The 20,070-nt window shown below is 30.7% G+C and overlaps 1 protein-coding gene across 1 annotated transcript in view; it reads left to right on the forward strand.

Annotated features, from left to right (window-relative positions):
- Positions 1 to 20,070, forward strand: part of LOC114339583 (dynein axonemal heavy chain 1-like) — a 452,416-nt gene that overhangs the window by 192,371 nt on the left and 239,975 nt on the right. Inside the window, exon 7 of the mRNA XM_050660135.1 lies at positions 7,357 to 7,519. Within this exon, the coding sequence (XP_050516092.1) occupies positions 7,357 to 7,519 (163 nt within the window). The remainder of the gene's footprint in view (positions 1 to 7,356; positions 7,520 to 20,070) is intronic.

Here is a 20,070-nt window from a genome sequence, read left to right on the forward strand (position 1 = left end):
ATTCCCACAATAATAGTATATTGTGCAACAAGTGCAGAAAGGTACTAATTTCTCACGAGTTTGAAAAGTTGCGGTACGAGCGCAAGCGAGTGCCGCAATTCAAACGAGTGAGAAATTACCTTTCTGCACGTGTTTCACACTATACTTTTTCTACAAGCACAGTTTTTCCTAAAAATAAAAATCACAATTTCCAAACGACGATTAATTATAATAGGTACCTATGTGATAAATTTTAAACTGTATTTAATTAATACCTACTAATCAATTTAAATTCCTTATACCTAAATAAATTGCACAGAAATCAGTTAAAAAATTAATGCACTGCCTTAATTTGTTTAAATTTAAACAATTATTACACATTATTGACATTATATTTATCCAGTCACGGATTTACACAAAACCTACTTCATTCGACGTCTCTTGCACAGGTTGCTAAATCCTTATTGGTTATTTGATAATTATAAAATGTTTAATAAGAATAAAATTGTAAAATAAAACAGTTGTAACATCCATAATTTAGTTTCTGTGCTATAGTTAAATATAATAATTGTCTTATAGGTTATATATCTGTCTAAAGTTTAACCACGGATGTAAACAGAATATAACGTTACTCAGAATGCGGTAGTCCACGGATGTAAACAGAATATAACGTTACTCAGAATGAGGTAGTCAACTGTGCAGAAAAGAACTTTGCGGCACAGAAACGTCACTTTGCGGCACAGAAACGTCACTTTTCTGCACACTAATGTCAAATATCTTATACTGTGAGAAAATATCAAGTTTGCTAACATAAAACCGTGCAGAAAAGTGCACTTTGAATAGTGGTTGTAGAAAAATACGATTTTTCTTACAAGCAATTCTATTCATTCTTACAATCAGTTTCGTTCATTCCTACTATGAACGTATTTTATATTAATAATTACTGAATGCAATAGCCCAATGTATGATATTAATTGATTAATAATAATTTTTTAAATCCCGCTTTTTTGGCCTTAACCTAAAGGACTTTACAATGTGTGATTTTTCATATGATTTCACTTATACAGTGTACTGGAATAAGTGTTACACTTCCCCCACCCACTTATTAACTTATTTATTTCTAGCACATAAGCAAAACGCTCGGATAGGTCGATTTTTATAATATTCAAAGTATATTATAACATTAATGTTTCGAACTTTACACGATCCTTCTTCAGGTGACAGGCGCGGCGTAACTTTGATTTTTTTTTAATGGGAAAGTACGTCATGTGACAGCTTATTTAATAGCGTTTGAAATACTGATTCCAAAAATGTATAACACTTTAATCCTTTTTGAGAGCGCAGGTGCAAAATTTCGATCGAATTCTTTTTAAACGCATTAATTTTTTTGGAATTCTGAGAAAACTAATAAGTATTTTTGAAAAATTTAAACGCAGAATAAAATATTACATTATTACCGAGGGCAGAAAGTCCCTTAGAATAAACAAAAAGTTTCTGTTGAATGGTATGCCTATTTGAAATTAAAAATCATACTAAATTTTCTCTTTTTCACCCCTGTGACTTATTAAAATAATCATTATAGAGGTTCTCAGGGACTTCAGACCCTCGATAATACTGTAATATTTTATTTTGCATTTAAATTTTAAAAAATAATAATTAGTTTTCTCAGGATTCGAAAAAAATGAATCCATTTAAAAAGAATTCGACCGAAATTTCACGATAATAGACACACAAAAACTTCCTTCTACTACGGACTACACTTGAAAACGAAATGCAATTATTATTCGGCACTTCGGTAACACAGAGAAGCTGGGGGTATCACGATAAGGAAAAGCCGTTAACTTTCAAATGGTCAAGCAAAACATTTATTGTCTCAACAACTACGATTATTGTCACAATGAACGCATTGATTGTGGGTATTAAATGCAGTAGTTGATTGATTAATGCATTCGTTGTCACAACAATTAATTTACATCTATTCAATAATCATATATTACTCTATATTAAAAACATTTTTACATTGTTTTAATGAAATCTGTACGTGGTCACGATAAACCAAGGTAATTGCTTGTCATCTACGAAATCAAGATCGTGAGTTGCTGCCAGAATTAACAGTATTTATTAAATATACGAAACTAAGTTATTGGCTGAATAAATTGAGTGTTATTGATTAATGTACTCTAGTTATTCTCACAATTATTATTCAATCATTGTGACAATAACCAAATACATTCGTCAATGTCAAAAAGTTCGTTGAAACAACAAATTAAATTGTTGTGACAACGAAATACTATTCAGTAATCACTGTTAATCAATATTACGAACTAAATTTTTTTGAGTGTAAAAGTGCTTCACTATTTGGTTATTTCACGTTGAAATATTCGCTCTTCAGGTCTGCTGCGAATAAAGTTATGATAGCCAACATGACCGCTAACGTTCGATAAACGGACATAGCACCCGAAGAAGAAGAAGAGCTGTGAACCAACCAAACAAAAAATTCCCAAGCAAAAAACAAGCCATTTTGTTCAATTCACTTCCAAATACTAAAATTGAAGATTATTTAAATGCCATAGCAACTAAGGTCGATCCCAATAAAATTCTCGCCATTTCCAGGATTTTAGATGATCGTATTTGCATATATTTTACTGCCGAAGAAACAGTCACCGAATTTTTAAGAACAGATAATGGAATAAAATTAATCAATCAGGAACGTATCCAAGCCAGGAAGTTAATCACACCAAGCGAAAAACTGATAATTTCTAATGTCTGCCCTACAATACCTCACAGTATTATAGAGACTGAACTACAAAATATTGGAGCTCATCAAATAACGCCATTGGATTTTCTAATAATAGGAACAACTAACTCTTTATTAAGGCATATCTTGAGTTTCTGACGTTATACTTACAGTGCTCCTAAAAATCTACAAAATATTCCAGAGTCTATAGTAATTAATTATAAACAAATCAATTATCAAATTCATTTTTCACTTGAAACTGATATAAATAAAGATCTATAATCGGTTCTATTTTTTTAGCCCTCCGTTAGTCGCGCGGTCCACAATCGTAGACCACTCTCCTTTAAGTGGTCGCCAATTGCAGAAAACTGCACATACGCCCCCATCCCGCTTAGTAGCTGTCACTAATATTTCCAACTTAAGGATCCCCCAAACCGACGCGAAAGTTTTGCGACGCGAATTTTCCGTAGCGGAACATTCGCAGGCGGAGCGGTAGCGGACAAGGGTTCCCCATATTGACGCGAAAGCCGACGCGACTATTCGCCATACAAATGTGAACAAATTATATTTTTAAATCGGCCAACAGGTTTAGGAAATACAAGACATCAAAAATGACCAAATTTTTAAGTGGGCGTAATCTCTATGCAAGCAAATTAATAATATTATAATATATAATGAAAACTTATCATTTTCTTCTAATTCTAACTCTATACTATTCCAGACTTTATCCTTTTTTCTTATATTTTTATAATCTTCGTCCGTTAAATCATATATTATAGGATATTGTTTAACAATTTCAATGAGTTTTCTGTAACAACCATTTTAAAACACGCGAAACTACAACGGTAGCGGAAAAAACCGTGCATGCAGCGTTTCATGAAAGGAACGCTGTTCTACCGCGACCATTGCGGATTCCGCGCAAAGTGGTCTGAACACCTTCATAATCCGCCGTGAATATCGTTTCGCCGCGATTCCGCGTAGGTTGCGGTTGCGAAAGTTTCGCGTTGGTTTGGGGGATCCTTTACTCTTCAGTTTGCTAACCGCCGCCGATCTGTTTGCATTATTTTTTTACCATTATTCAACGAGCACTGGTCTACAACCGTAGACCGCGCGACTAAGCGCGTTCCAGGTTTTAGTTGTATATATAAAGCTAATATGTGGCCTGCTGTGTATATACAGCTAATAACATAAATGAAAATATTTCAAGAACCGACTTCATTGAAGACTTAGCATGGGAACTAATCAAACCGCAAATTGAATATGGATCAAATCTACCTTCCCTGCTAAGAGGACTTAGACGACGAGCTCGCGTACTGCTCGGAGTTCAAGAAGTCGTACCCCCTCCCCATAATATTCCAACAAATTACGTGGGACGATGTTGTATTTGTGCACGAATTTGCAATATGTCAACAAGAAGGGCATGCCAAAGGTGTGACAAATTTGCATTCAAGGATCATTTTGGGGATATTTGCACTGAACGTTTGACGGACTAAAATTGTGCCACTTTGATTTATTAGTTTTGTTTCTTTTTTTACTTTTTAGTTCTATTCTTTATTATTCATCCCTATTGGTCATTCTATAAATTCAAAGACAAAAAATTTTTGTGTTTTTTACTAAATTAAGATTATTTTTGTGACCATTTTCATTTACTTGCGAATAAAGACCCAAAAATCACGTTTTTAATTTTACCACTGTCAAAATGAGAAAAGCCAAGGAACAAAACATATCTTATATCAAAGTACGGACATAAATAAACATGCCATTGACCATTAATTTGTCAATTTTTTCAAAATCCGGTATTATACGACAAAAAACTATTGGTCTACAATCGTAGACCGCGCGACTAAGCTCGTCAGCAATAACCGCGCGCCTAACGTAGGGTTAAATAGAAAGCTGCGTCCTTCCCAAATTATGGATGTAAGGGCGCTAATATTGGCAGAGTTAGGTAGCCATTATAAGCTAGTATTGTCCAAAATTTGAATACAAATGCACAACTGTATATCATAAAAATTAAATTGCGGAATATAGTACAATCATTCAAGCTTAAAATGGATCCAAACCTCGCAATTCTAATTGCCTTCATCGATCTTCTTGAAAAGTTGGAATTAAGTTAATTTTACCCTAATCTTCAAAGCTGACTTGGTCGAAAAGTATGCTTTTTATTTTTAAGGGGTGAAAACTACCCCTTACTCCAATAAATTGAAAACTAAATAATTAAATCGCTAATGGACTATATTTATGTTCAAATATGTTAATTGTTGATTATTTTGAATCATGACTTTAATATTTTTATATTTTACAGCTCACAACCCTTAAAAACGACCCCTCTTACAAAGAATATTTAAAAAATATGGTCGGAAAACATGAATTTTTTTTAGTTTGGATCGTAATAGGAGAATTTCTCTCCTTCAAGTAAAAAAAATCTGACTAAATTTTTTAATAATCCAATCAATAAAAACCACCCCTAAGAATGAAACTTAGGAAAAAATTGAATCCGAAACACTTCAAAAAGGATGCACAGATTTATGATTATAAAAAACAAAAGCAAATGAAAAACTAAAGAACAGTAAAGCTAAATATAAAAATGGGATAACAAATGAATTGTGGTGGAGCGGTAATGATGGATAAACTGCTATTATTTAACAAGATTATAAATAATAAAATACCATATAGAAGACAAGCGAGCAAATTCTAAGACTCAAAAAGGGCGACAAGAAATAACCAGAAAGCTACAGAGGTATCAATTTGCCAAATACCTACTACTGTGAAACTTACAACTAAAATTTTGCAAGAACGAATAATTCAGCTTATATGTCCATATGGGGGCTGTTTGCCAGTGGTTGACGCCGCGGTTAGCCGACGTTTGTATCGTACACATGAGAGCGATTCCTCCCCTAGTTAACTTACAACCGTCGCGGTTTGACGACGGAGCGGTTGCATGTGTACGATTCCATTTGTTCCTTGGCAATTTCAACCGCGGCGGTTGGGTTTTTCAGGTAAACCGCGATGTCGACGTTGGCAAACCGCCCTCATGTGGACAAGCTGTTAGGGTTTCCAGCGCAGTTGGGTAACAAGGTTTCCGTGCGGGAAGGTTGTGTACAGATGCAACATTCGTCATAAAACAGATTACAGAAAAAACATTATAATATAATACAATAGACCTGTTTAATTAAAAAATGATTATCCTTTATCGTTTATAAATAAGGAATTGACAAGATTGGATCTCATGGAACAGAACAACTTAGAACGGGATCCTACAACATTCACAAGAAATAATACGAGGAAAGTAACAATACCATATATAAAAAGACTATCCGAGAAAGTTCAAACAATAGGAAATATATTCAAAATTTCAACAACATTCAAAACAACAAATACATTGAGATCTATTATATCTAAAACTAAACCTAACAATGAACAAGAAAGAACAAAGAATTGCATTTATAAAATACCTTGTGAATGTGAACAATTTTAGTTAGGTGAAACATCAAGAGCACTAAACGTTAGAATAACTGAACATCAGTCTTATATTAAAAATAGAGAATTTGATAGATCTCAAATATGTCAACGCGTATGGGATAATGAACATAGAGTTCAGTGGAGAGATTCAAGTATAGTCCTGAAAGAAACAGACAGTAAAAAGAGAAAAATCAAAGAAGTAGCTCTAATGATGCTAAATGAAACCAATTGTGTCGTAAATTCCTCGGTAGAATGCAGTAGGATGTGGTTACCCATACTGAAAGAGGACGTCAATAGAAAGGAAATACCACGATTAGTAAGTCAATTACATATCGAGTTAGTACAAATTTTATATTTTAGTATTACTTATTGTATATCTATGTATTATTAATATTATTTATAATTCAAACATATTAAAGTCAGAATTTGGTATTTCTTTTTTTGAAGGTAAATTAAATGTAAGACCAAATACTTACGATGTCGGGATAGTATCACGAGGTTTTTTCCTGGTTTCCCTCGTGATTTACTATGGAATATCTAACGCGAGAATTTTTCTTTTATCGTTGCATTTGGTTGTCTTTTTAAAGACAGATCACATGCTATGATTTTTTTTGCGACGGATATTCTTGAGTTGGGATTGATTTCATGTAATCGAATGAACTATCTTTTAGTAAAGTCGTCCCAGGAACGCAACTCATAAATATTGGCGATATCATTTTAAAGTCTTCTACTTTAAAATGTATAATATACGTCTGAATTGCCAATATAAATGAGTCAGATTAAATAAATTATTAGAAGAATTTTTTTACTTAGCAACAACATTTTTGTTTATTTTAATAGTATTTTGTATTTTGACAACGAAACCCGATTTGGGCTTCGAAACGTTAATAAATTCATTTTTTAGTAAAATTGTGGCTTATTTCCCATAGAAAATACTTCACAATAGACCTGCATCCCTGTGTTTAATCGACTTGAAGAAGGCATTTAACAGAGTTTTAAAATATAAAATATAGCAAGTTTTAATACGATTATTGTATAATAAAAAGATCCTCTGCATCTATCGCATGCATATTTATACGTGGGTGCAAGCCCTTGTGCCTATGTAGTATTGCGAATATATTATGAGCATATATTACATATCAATATTATTACCAACCATACGTTTTTATTACTTGTTTCAGGATCTTATTGACTCTAAACTAGACAGAAGACGAAGGGGAGTATTCGGGCCGCCTGTGCTGAAAAGACAAATATTTTTTATCGATGACTTTAACATGCCAGCACTTGAAGTATTTGGAGCTCAACCACCGATAGAGTTAATCCGACAGTGGATGGATTTTGGTGGTAAGGGATCATACTATAAAGTAGATTATCTTTTATTTAATCGCTCGGTTTATATTTTATCAAATATTTCTATCAAAAACAACATAAATCTGTTTTTAACAATCAAAATAAATCCTAATCAAAATAAATCTGTTTTTAACAATTAGTTGTAGCATTGCTTATACAGGGTGTTTGGTAAAGAATGGGCCATAGCTTAACCTCAGGTTCCTAAGGTTAAAATAGGCCGATTTAAGCTAACTTACCTTAGTACAAAGTTTATAATAACCGAGATAAAGGGTGTCAAAGTTAAACTTTTTTTTTGTTTATTATTGAATATTTTCTGACAGGTATGAGATAACAACATGAAATTTGGTGTGTCGGGTTTTTTTGGGTCGAGAAAACTAAATTCATTACCAATAATTATGTAATGCCCAGAGGGCGCCACATACGCCTTTCAGCACTAATTTATTACGTTCAATTTTTTTATCCCTCACTCTGTATAATTTTGATATTAAAATATTTATTCTTCTATTAGTTTTACTTAAAAAAGATATATTTCTTTCATCTCCCTAAATTCAACCGTTTTCGAGATAAACGCATTTTAAATCATTTTATATTAATAAGATGCACATGATTACACCTCAATGTAGCGGTACTTTTTTATTATTTGATTTGACGTAAGTAAAAAAAGAATTTTGTACTTCTCTTTCTTACAAGACCTCTTATTTTATTTTAACATTAGCTCCGATGATGACGTTTACGTCGAAGGCGCTCAGCTAATGAAATAAATTATTTACACACTTTGACATACTACATTTTCTTTTCCTTTATTCTTCTTCTTCTTCTTTGGTTTATTGGCCTCCACCTACTTGGGTATTTGCCCAGATCGTCGTCGGGGAATAAAGGAAAAATATTTATATTCTAATGACATTTATCGTATGTCGTTGTAATAATATATACCAGTTTGTTGAGATTGGAGTTTGATACAGTTTTTGAAGCAAAATGAAGGAAGGTTTACTATTGAAAATTAAACCATTTTGTAAAAGTATAAATTTTCTATGAATAGTTCAAACGATCACAAACACTTTTAACGTCACATAACTGCATTTTTTGCTGACGTTTATAATGTCTAATTTAAAATTATATATGCAATTGGTGTAGAATGTAAACTTTACAAAAAAAAACACTCAAATAAAAATTCACCGCCATTAAATTCTGCATAGAGAAGTGTTTTTCCCGATCTGCTCCGACGAAAATTTTCTTTGGAAAATGCGGGTTTTCCCAACAAAATTTTTAATTTTCAAATAAAGTTTTAGATAAGTAATTATCTACCAATAATTAAATAATTTGGTGACTTAAAAGCCTTCTTGGTTTAGATTATAGTTCCAGAAGCTAGTGAAAATTGAACGAATATTTTAGTAACAACTCAATTGTTAATTAATAATTTACGGTCGCAATAATAACCAAAATAATTATGATACACTGATCAAACTTTGAAATCTTATAAAGATGAGATGCCTATTTAACATTTTCCCGACAAAATATTAAATTTTTTTGCATAATCTTTAAATGTTAAAAAATAAATTGTTATAAACAAATTAACGTTTCTTAGACAGTTTTTATTACATTATAATTTTAAGAAATAGCTAAAATGCGCATTTCAAATATCTTGAAAATAAATGCTTTAAACCTTTTTTGCAACCATTTTCAAAAAATTTATGAAACAGAAAAATAAACATAAGATTACTACGGTGTTTATAATTTTTTTAAATTCTTTCAAAGCGTAGAAGTGAGTTTAAAGTACAAGCTAATTATTTATAAAAAAATATCGATTATAAGTTTAATGGCTATATTTTAATTAAATATTGTATTTTACACGCGCGAAAGTAGAATAATACAGTACTGTAGCTAAAATTTTCACTCGGAGCGACGACCGGCGGCCGCGCGACGTACACTTTTAATAAATAATGTATGCTGCGTGTCAGTCGCTTCGACTGAACATTTTAGCTCCGACTCTGTATCAGGCCTACTTTTGCGCTAAAAATTACAAAAAAAGTATTTTTAATCTTTCATTAAAATATAACCATTGCACTAATTTTTGACATTCCTTGTGAGTAATTAGATTGTACTATAGACTCACTTTTAAGCTTTGAAACAATTAAAACAAATTATAAACAACGGAGATATCGTATATTTATTTTGCTGTTTCATAACTTTTTTGCAAATGGTTGGAAAAATTTTTTAAAACATTCATTTTTAAGACCTATGAAATACGCATTTTAAGTATTTTTTAAAATAAGAATATAATAAACAATTTCTGAGAAATGTTAATTTGTTTATAACAATTTTTTTTAAACATTTAAAGATTATGCAAAAAAATGAAAAATTTTTATTATGTCGACAAAATATTAAATAGGCATCACACCTTTATAATCTTTCTAAGTTTGATCAATGTCTCATGATTATTTTGGTTGTTATTGCGACTGTAAATTGTTAATTAACAATTGAATTGTTGCTAAAATATTCGTTTCATTTTCACCGGCTTCTCAATTTATAATCTATACCAAGAAAGCTTTTATTTTACTAAGCTATATAATTATTATTAAATAATTACTGGCCCAAAAAAATTATTTGAAGATTCGAGATTTTGTTGGGAAAACCCACATTTTTCGAGGAAAATTTTCGTCGGAGCAGATAGGGAAAAACATGCCTCTATGTAGAATTAAATTGGGGTGAATTTTTATTTTTTTTTGTAGTGTTTTTGGTGTAAAGTTAAAATCTTCGGAGTTATAGAGCAATAATTGAAAAAAAATACGATTTGTCGGCGCCATTTTGTTTATACAAAAAGTAGCGCACTATCTGCGAACTTAGAATCTCTGTGACTGTGATCTTAGAATTCGATTCCAGCAATAAAATTGCTGGTAAATAACCTTCCTTTGTACTTTACTAATTAGACCAGCGTATTATAACTATTTTTTTTTTCAAAATTTAAAGATTATGCAAAAAAAGAAAAAATTATATTTTGTCGATAAAATATTAAATAAGCATCTCATCTTTATAATCTTTATAAGTTTGATCAATGTATCATGATTATTTTGGTTTTTATTCCGATCATAAATTGTTAATTAACAATTGAATTGTTGCTAAAATATTCGTTTAATTTTCACCGGCTTCTGGAATTACAATCTATACTAAGAAAGCTTTGATGTCACTTTAATTATTGATTAATTATTACTTACCTAAAACTTTATTTTTGAAAATAAGAGTTTTTGTTAGGAAAACCTGCATTTTCCGAGGAAAATTTTCGTCGGAACAAATCGTAAAAAACATATCTCTATGCAGAATTTAATTGCGGTGAATTTTTATTTGGGTGTTTTTGTTGTGAAGTTAAAATCTTCCGAGTTATAGAGCAATAATTTAAAAAAAATAAGATTTGTCGGCGCCATTTTGTTTATAAAAAAAGTAGCACACTATCTGCGGACTTTGCATAGCTATATTATTAATATGGAGGATCTTATAATTCGATTCCAGCAATAAAATTGCTGGTAAATAACTTTTCCATGAATTTTGCTAATTAGCCCAGAGTAACCTTGGAGGGGATTTGAGGTACATAGCTATTAACCAACATTGAGCCAGATATAAAGAAATTATATGAGTATCACCAAGCCCAAGGGAGAAATTAACAATTATTACTAGCCTTGTTCACCAACACGTGGACAAGATGCAAGAGGCAAAAGATCGAAATAGAGGGAAAATCATGAGAGAGATCTATGTCCAGCAGTGGACAAGCGAAGATTGGATGATGACTTACCATGTATCATTTAACGAAATGTAAAAATAAATCAATACTGTACTGATTAATTTTTTGTTTCAATTTAATTGGGGAGGGGGGCGATTATAGTATTCACAACTGCTGAAACCTGTCTAAGGAGGCGATCATGGGAAAAAGTTTGGGAACCACTGATTTAGACAATAGCGAAAATTGTGCCAAAATTCAAAAGTAGTAGGCATAACGAATTTGAAAATCAAAATATTTTTAACACTCTAGTTAGTCCTGCATCCCACGTACCAAGAAAAGTGCAATAATAGCAAGCTGAAAATTTGTTCATAGCTTAACGGTGCCGAGTAGGACAAACTTTGGAATAGTGGAAGCTTTGATTGTTGAACGTGATAAACTTGTCATCCTGAAAAGTTGATGATTGTGAAAACTAGCAGGTTGTTTTTAAGGTTTTTCAATAGCCAACCTTATTTATGATATTTAAGGCCATGGGTACATAATTCGCAAATATTTTACGGCTATCCTTACCTTTTCTGTCTTTACATGGCAAATTACGTGTAGTAAAATTCACACTGATATGGATATGTAAATATTACTAGAATGTCATTCTACTTGACAATGTCATAACTAACTTAAAGAGATGGCTTTTGAATGTTCTTGGATAACTGTTATTTTTTGTATAATTGCAAATTATTAATTCAGTTAATAAATACGATAATTTTTTCACTAACTTTGTATTCAGTTATTGTAATAGTTTATATAATATGTACCTACAACAAAAACTAATACTCAATCGAGAAAAGAGAAAAAGTGTTAAAGTGATTTTTTAATAATATATTGTTACTATGGAACGCTTACAATTTTTAACATCTTTAGAAACAAAATACTTGGATCACAGAATATATCTTGATGTATTATCTGCTTCTATCCTCCATAAATAATACACAATAAATAACTTTTTATAAAGTTCACGTTTTAAATCAATTATTTATCAAATAAACTATATTATATCAATATAATTTAATCAACAACTTAAAATATTCCCGATTCATGTTAAATATTTAAAATTGTCACTGATTGTCAGTGTTTAACTGACATTGTCCTGACAATATTCTATTCGACTGAGTGCATTGTATGACAAAGATATATTTGGAAAATATTACCACGGACATTGTGTTCATTTTTTTCGAATCCTGAAAAAACCAATAAATATTTTTGAAAAATCTAAACGCATAATGAAAGACTAAATTATTACCGAGGGCCGAAAGTCCCTTAGAATAAATAAAAAGTTTATTTTGAATGAGATATTTGAAATTAAAATTAACACTAAATTTTTTCTTAGTTTTTCACCCCCGTAACTTATTAAAATAAACATTATAGAAGTTCTCAGGGACTTTCGGCCCTCGCTAATAACGTATTCTTTCATTCTGCGTTTAAATTTTTCAAAAATATTTATTAGTTTTCTCAGAATTCGAAAAAAATGAATCCCCATTTGAATAGCATTGCAGCCGAAAATACGTGCCGATCCTCTTAAATATGAAAAAATGTTTGCCCGTCAAAAATATTGGGCACTTTAACAAGTCCGACACATAAAACTTGTCAAATGAGAGGAAGTTTATTGGTGATAATTAGCAGTTTGATTTTTGAATGAGAGTGTATTGACAGGGTAATAAATCAATTTGAAGTTTTGTCCGACAAAATTCATAGAACGTTTTCGTAGTCCGACGTTAGAAACCTGTTAGATACTGAAAAAATGAAATTTTTGACGATTTCTGACGATTTTAACCATCCGTGACTAACATTGGGTCTGTAAGACGGACCACTTAGAGTTTTTACGATTATATCTCAATTGCTTGTTATGTATCTTCGCCGCCATCAGTACCTGCTTGATTCAGGTGTATGTTTTTAGTGTTGAAGTTTGAGTCTTCAGTGTCAAGTGATTATGCAGGTATCGGCAAATTTTGTCTCAGAGATCGATGTTGGACATGATATCGATTAAACGTACTCGATGAAAAAAATATTTATATTAACGAAAGAACGTGCCAACAAGTGCTGATAATTTAGTAACCCACTTGTCAGGAGTAAAACGTGAAGCTATGTACAAAAAACAGCAGTGGAAAAATTGAGCTTGTTGTTCACAAAATTGAGATGTGATGTAATTGTTTTTATTTTTTTTTTTGCTATTTTGCTAATGTTTAAGAGGCTTAATAAATTAAAAATAAATATTGTTATTGTTTAGTTTCACTCATTCAAGGAGTAAACACAATCCTACGCTTGAAAGTGTGTCAATGGAAACATTTTTTTATGTCGGTCTCTGACAGCGATGTTAGCTTTAGGGCCGTTTGTTCGAACGCTAATCAACAATGATCATTATCAAATAATTAATTACTGTCAATGTCAACTTTGTTTGGGTTGTCAAAACATAATTAATTACAATTCTGAGACTATAATCAATTAATATAAAAATAATTATTAACATAATTAATAATAAATCTCATAATTGTAATTAATTATGTTTTCAGCAATCCAAACAAAGTTGACATTGACAGTTTTGGTGACAGTAATTAAATATTTAATAATGATCATTATTGATTAGCGTTCGAACAACCGGCCCTACAGAAAACCTATAGTCTGGGCTGATTATCGGAGAATATGCCATTTTTGGGAAAAGTTATTTACCAGCAATTTTATTGCTGAAATCGAACCTTATGATTGTATATATTAATAATATAGGTATGCAAAGTCCGCAGATAGTGTGCTACTTTTTTTGTAAACAAAATGGTGCCCGAAAATCGTGTATTTTTCAATTTTTGCTCTATAACTCCAAAGATTTTAACTTTACACCAAAAATACTCAAATAAAAATTCACCGCAATTAAATTCTGCATAGACACGTGTTTTTTCCGATTTACTTCGACGAAAACTTTCCCCGGAAAAAGCGGGGTTTTCCAACAAAATCTTTAATTTTCAACTAAAATTTTAGATAAGTAATTGTTAATCAATAATTAAATGACTTTGTAATGTAAAGCCCTTTTTTTGTTAATTAAAAAATTATTTAATTTGTTAATTAAAAATTTACGGTCGCTATAATAACGACAATAATTATGACGCATAAGAATAACTATGATTTTTTCATAAAAAGACACTATACCTATCTAATGCACTTTACAGAATTGAAATTGGAATATTTAAGCGTCCTCAGGAATATTTTAAAATTATAAAGAATTTTTTGGCTTATAAACAAATAGAATATCTGGGGAAATATTAAACTAAATTAAATTGTAAAAACGGTATTCAAAAAACAGCGGCAGGACGCTCCTTTTAAAAGAAAAAACTTTTAATTTTGATGCGCAGTTCCTAAGATACAACCGGTCAAAGTTGACAGGAATTTACCGCAAAGATATAAGCAATAGGATCATAATTTTCAAACCATCACCTTTTTATTTTTGTCCTCTTTCTCCACACCAATTTTCATATCCTTAAAGTACTCATAGCATATATTATATAATAAAAACTATCGATAATACGTGTGAAAATTGCCAAAAATAGCAAAATTCCAATCAAAAATTAGGTTGGAGAAAATGTAACCCTCAAAGTTCAAAATCGGTATACTTTAGAAAAATGCATTTTCTTGGCTCCCCATGGAGAAATTTCCTTCATTCTTTTTTTGTTTCCTAGTAACTCTAGTAGAGCCATCGAACTAACGCATTAATAAATGTCATACTTGTTTTTGTTTTGTTATAATAAATTAATTAATTTATTATAACACAAAATTTTAATTTGTTTAAATAAAAATTGTTTAAATAATTGTACAGCTTTCAAATGAGAATATTTATGTTTTTAACTTTAATAGGTACACTTGTAGTAAGTTTATCTAAAAAAAAGCCTACAACTGGAAAAAATATGTAGTTTTCTGTTCTTATAAATAAATTATTCTATTATAACAAAACAAAAGCAAGTTTGACATTTAATAATGCATTAGTTCGATGGCTCTACTCGAGTTATTAGGGAACAAAAAAAGAATGAAGGAAATTGCTCCATGGGAAGCCGAGAAAATGCATTTTTTAACGTATACCGATTTTGAATTTTGAGGGTTACATTATCTCCAACCTATTTTTTGATTGGAATTTTGCTATTTTTGGCAATTTTTACACGTATTATCGATAGTTTTTATTATAATAATATATGTTATGAGTATCTTAAAGATATTAAAATTGGTGTGAAGAAAGAGAACAAAAATAAAAAGGTGATAGTTTAAAAATTATGATCCTATTGTTTATATCTTTGCCGTAAATTCCGGTCAACTTTCACCGGTTGTATCTCAGGAACCACTCGTCGTAATTAAACGTTTTTCTTGTAAAAGAAGCATCCTGCCATTGTTTTTCGAATACCGTTTTCGTAATTTAATTTAGTTTAATATTTCCCGAGATATTCTGTTTGTTTATAAGCCAAAAAATTGTGTATAATTTTAAAATATTCCTGAGGCCACCTAAAAAGTCCAATTTCAATTCTGTAAAGTACATTAGATAGGTATAACGTCTTTTTATGAAAAAATCATAGTTATTCTTATGCATCATAATTATTGTCGTTATTATAGCGACCGTAAATTTTTATTTAACAATTCAATTGTTGTTAAACTGTTCATTCAATTTCTATCGGCTTCTGGAATTATAATTTATTCAAAAACCAAGTTATTTAATTATTGATTAACAATTACTTATCTAAAATTTTAGTTGAAAATTAAAGATTTTGTTGGAAATACCCGCTTTTTTCGAGGAAAGTTTTCGTCGAAGTGAATCGGGAAGAACACGTTTCTATGCAGAATTTAATTGCGGTGAATTTTTATTCGGGTGTTTTTGGTGTAAAGTTAAAATCTTTGGAGTTATAGAGCAAAAATTGAAAAAAAAACACGATTTTCGGGCGTCATTTTGTTTATAAAAAAAGTAGCACACTATCTGCGGACTTTGCATACCTATATTATTAATACATACAATAATAAGATTCGATTCCAGCAATAAAATTGCTGGTAAATAACTTTTCCTTGTATTTTACTAATTATCGCCGAGTACTATGTTAGCTGCGGAAGGTTAAGAAATAATTTTTTAAATTTCAATAACGGGTCAAATCGATTACAATCAATGTTTTTTGATTTAACTCAAAATTTGTTTACTTATTCTACGATACGTAAAATTTAAAATTACATCTCCTGTGCAAAAATCATGCAAAAATCAGACTGCTAGATAGCACCTACGGTTCTTAGACATTTACTACGGTTGCCTACTCCGACTAACCAATAAAAATTAAGCATGCGATTACGTCACGAGAGTACAGTAATTGGAATGGTAATATCATTAATCGGTATTATTATGTCTTTGATTTATGGAAGATAGTAAAGATATTATAGTTGTGAAATAAAGATGTTTAGTGGATTATAATACCTAATTATGAAAAACTGTTGATATTTGGATGGTTTGGTACTTAAAATTAATCAGGACCGATTGTTCACGTTTATCCAATGGTTAATGCAAGATTTACGGAAATCCAGGACTTCAATTTCCATTCTATGACACTGAAAACGGGTCGCTTACACTGAGTTTCCATCAATATTTAATTAACTATTGAATACATAGCGTCCTTAGAGTTCAGCTAGGATTATGTGAATTAAAATTACTTGTTATGATTTATTGTAAGAATTTAAATAATAGGTAATAAAGAACCCTGCAGAAACCTTATGGAAAATGGCTCTCTGTCAAATGCTCTGAAACTTTGGGCTCTGGTAGTCCTTGATGTGTAGAACAAAAGACTCAATGGCCGCGTAGCTCCAAAAATCATGGTTTTAAGATATAAGCCTATGAAGTTATAGGTACAGTGAGCACGTTTGAGTTGAAATAAATTCATTTTCTCGAGAATGGGCGACTCTGGAGATAAATTACGAATCAGGTGAATTTTTATTTTTAATTTATAATATTTTGGCATATATATCATACTAGTTACGTCATCCATCTGGGTGTGATGACGCAATCGATGATTTTTTTTAAATAAGAATAGGGGTCGTGTGATAGCTCATTTGAAAGGTTATTCAATTCTCTATTCACTAATAATAACATTAATATAATTATTTATACAGGGTGCCCAAAAATTTTTTTTAATTAAATTAATTGAGACAAAAAGAAGAATGTACATAATTTATTTAGTTCGAAATACATTTTACTGCGGACAGAAAACATAAGAAATGTTAATTTGAAAAATATACATAGCTTTTTGCTTTAATTAAATGTTCACACTGCTAAGAGGCAGGTGGGTGGCAGCTTTAATATTGAATTTAAGCGAAAAACAATATTTATTTATCAAATAAACATTTTTTTCTGTTTTCGGACAACAGTAAAATGTTTTTCGAATTAAATATATTATATACATTCTTCTTTTTGTCTCAATTAATTTAATTAAAAAAATGTTTGGGCAACCTGTATAAATAATTATGTTGATGTTTATATTAGTGAATAGAGAATTGAATAACCTTTCAAATGAGCTGTCACACGACCCCTATTCTTATTTGAAAAAAATCATTGATTGCGTCATCACGCCCAGATTGATGACGTCACTAGTGTAATATATATGTCAAAAAATTTAAATTATAAAATAAAAATCGAACTGATTCGTAATTTACCTCTAGAGTCGACCATTCTCGAGAAAATGAATGTATTCCAACTCAAACGTCCTCACTGTACCTATAACTTCAGAGGCATATATCTTGAAACCATGATTTTTTGGAGCTACTCGCCCATTGAGTCTTATGTTCTACACATCAAGGACTACCAGAACCTAAAGTTTCAGAGCATTCGACAGAGAGCTATTTCCCATAAGGTTTCTACGGTGTCCTTTGGCCACACTACAGCCTGTAACTTTTTAAGGATATATAAAATAAATAATAACAGAAATAATACACATAAATAATATACATACAACATTCAAATATCGAAAATCATTACCGCAACAAATTTAAAAATGCATTCTGTACTCTTGTGACGTAAGTGAAACATTTAGGTCTCCCCACCACAATCGGAGTAGGCAACCGTAGTAAATGTCTAAGCACTGTGGTTATCACCCACGGTTCTTAGACATTACTACGGTTGTCTGAATCCACTAACCAATGAACAGTAAGGCCGCGATTACGTCACGAGTATACTGTAATTTGAATCGTAATATGATTAATCGGTATTTTTATTTCTTTGATGTATGGAAAATAGTCAAGATAGTTGAAGAAAATATGTTTAGTGGACTACAATACCTAATTATCCAATATTTACGAAAATCTAAAACTTCAATCTCTATCCTACACTGAAAATTTGTCGATGAATTTCCATTAATACTGGATTAACTATTATATACAAACAAGCCTTAGAGGTTAGCTAGGATTATGTGAATTAGAATTACTGATATAGTTTATTGTAAGAATTTAAATAATAGGTAATAAATTTGGTCACACTATACCCATACCTGGCATTCTAAAATGTCAACATTATTATTACGTTAATACCTACAGTCGGAAAAATGAAAGAATACCCATGAACGAACATATAAAACACGCTGTATTTTCCTGTCATCGTGCCACAAAAAAAATTGTCCAGTGCAAGTACATGTAACAATAATTATTACATGTACTTGCGTTGGCCAATTTTTTGTGTGACACGGTGACAGGAAAATACAGCGTGTTTTATACAGTGAGCACGTAAAGGTTGGAATAAATTCATTTTCTCGAGAACGGACGATTTTTGATCGTTCCCGAAACAGGTCAATTTTTGTTTTTAAATTGAAACTTTTTGGCATATATATCATACTAGTGACGTCACCCATCTGGGTGTGATGAGGTAATCGATGATTTTTTTAACTGAGAATAGGGGTCGTGTGATAGCTCATTTGGAAGGTAATTCAATTATCTATTCAGTAATATAAACATTAATATGATTATTTATGCAGGGTGTCCAAAAAAAATGTTTTAATTAAATTTATTGACATAAAAAGAAGAATGTGTGTAATTTATTTAACTCAAAATACATTTTACTGCTATCAGAAAACAGGAAATAATGTTTATTTGACAAATAGATATTGTTTTTTGCCTAAATGCAATATTAAAGCGCCACCCACCTTCCTCTTGACAGATTAAACATTTCATTTATGCGAAAAGCAATGATCATTTTTCAAATAAACATTTTTAGCAGTAATATGTATTTTTGACTAAATAAATTACATTCATTCTTAATCTCTTCTTAATCATTAATTCATTAATTTCTTCTATTAAAAAAAATTTTTTTGGACACCTTGTATAAACAAATATGTAAATGTTTATATTACTGAATATAGAATTAAATTATTTTGCAAATGAGCTATCACACGACACCTATTCCTATTTAAAAAAATTATCGATTACGTCATCACGCCCAGATGGGTGACGTCACTAGTATGATATATATACCAAAAAGTCGTATTTTAAAAATAAAAACTGGCCTGTTTCGGGATTTTTTCCAAATCGTTTATTCTCGAGAAAATGAATTTATTCCAACCTTTACGTGCTCACTATATGTTCGTTCATGGGTATTCTTTCATTTTTCCTACTGTAATGAAATTTTAACGTTTTATCCTATTTTATTAGTATATATTCTTTTTAAGCTCCTACAATAAGTACGACGTACAACTACATAAAATAAATAACTTCATAAATAATTCAAAATAAGTCTTTACGGGAAACAACACCAAAATTACAAATACTACAATATAAAGTAAACTAGGATATGTAA

This window comes from Diabrotica virgifera, chromosome 9 (genome assembly GCF_917563875.1).
Source record: "Diabrotica virgifera virgifera chromosome 9, PGI_DIABVI_V3a".
NCBI lineage: Eukaryota > Metazoa > Arthropoda > Insecta > Coleoptera > Chrysomelidae > Diabrotica > Diabrotica virgifera.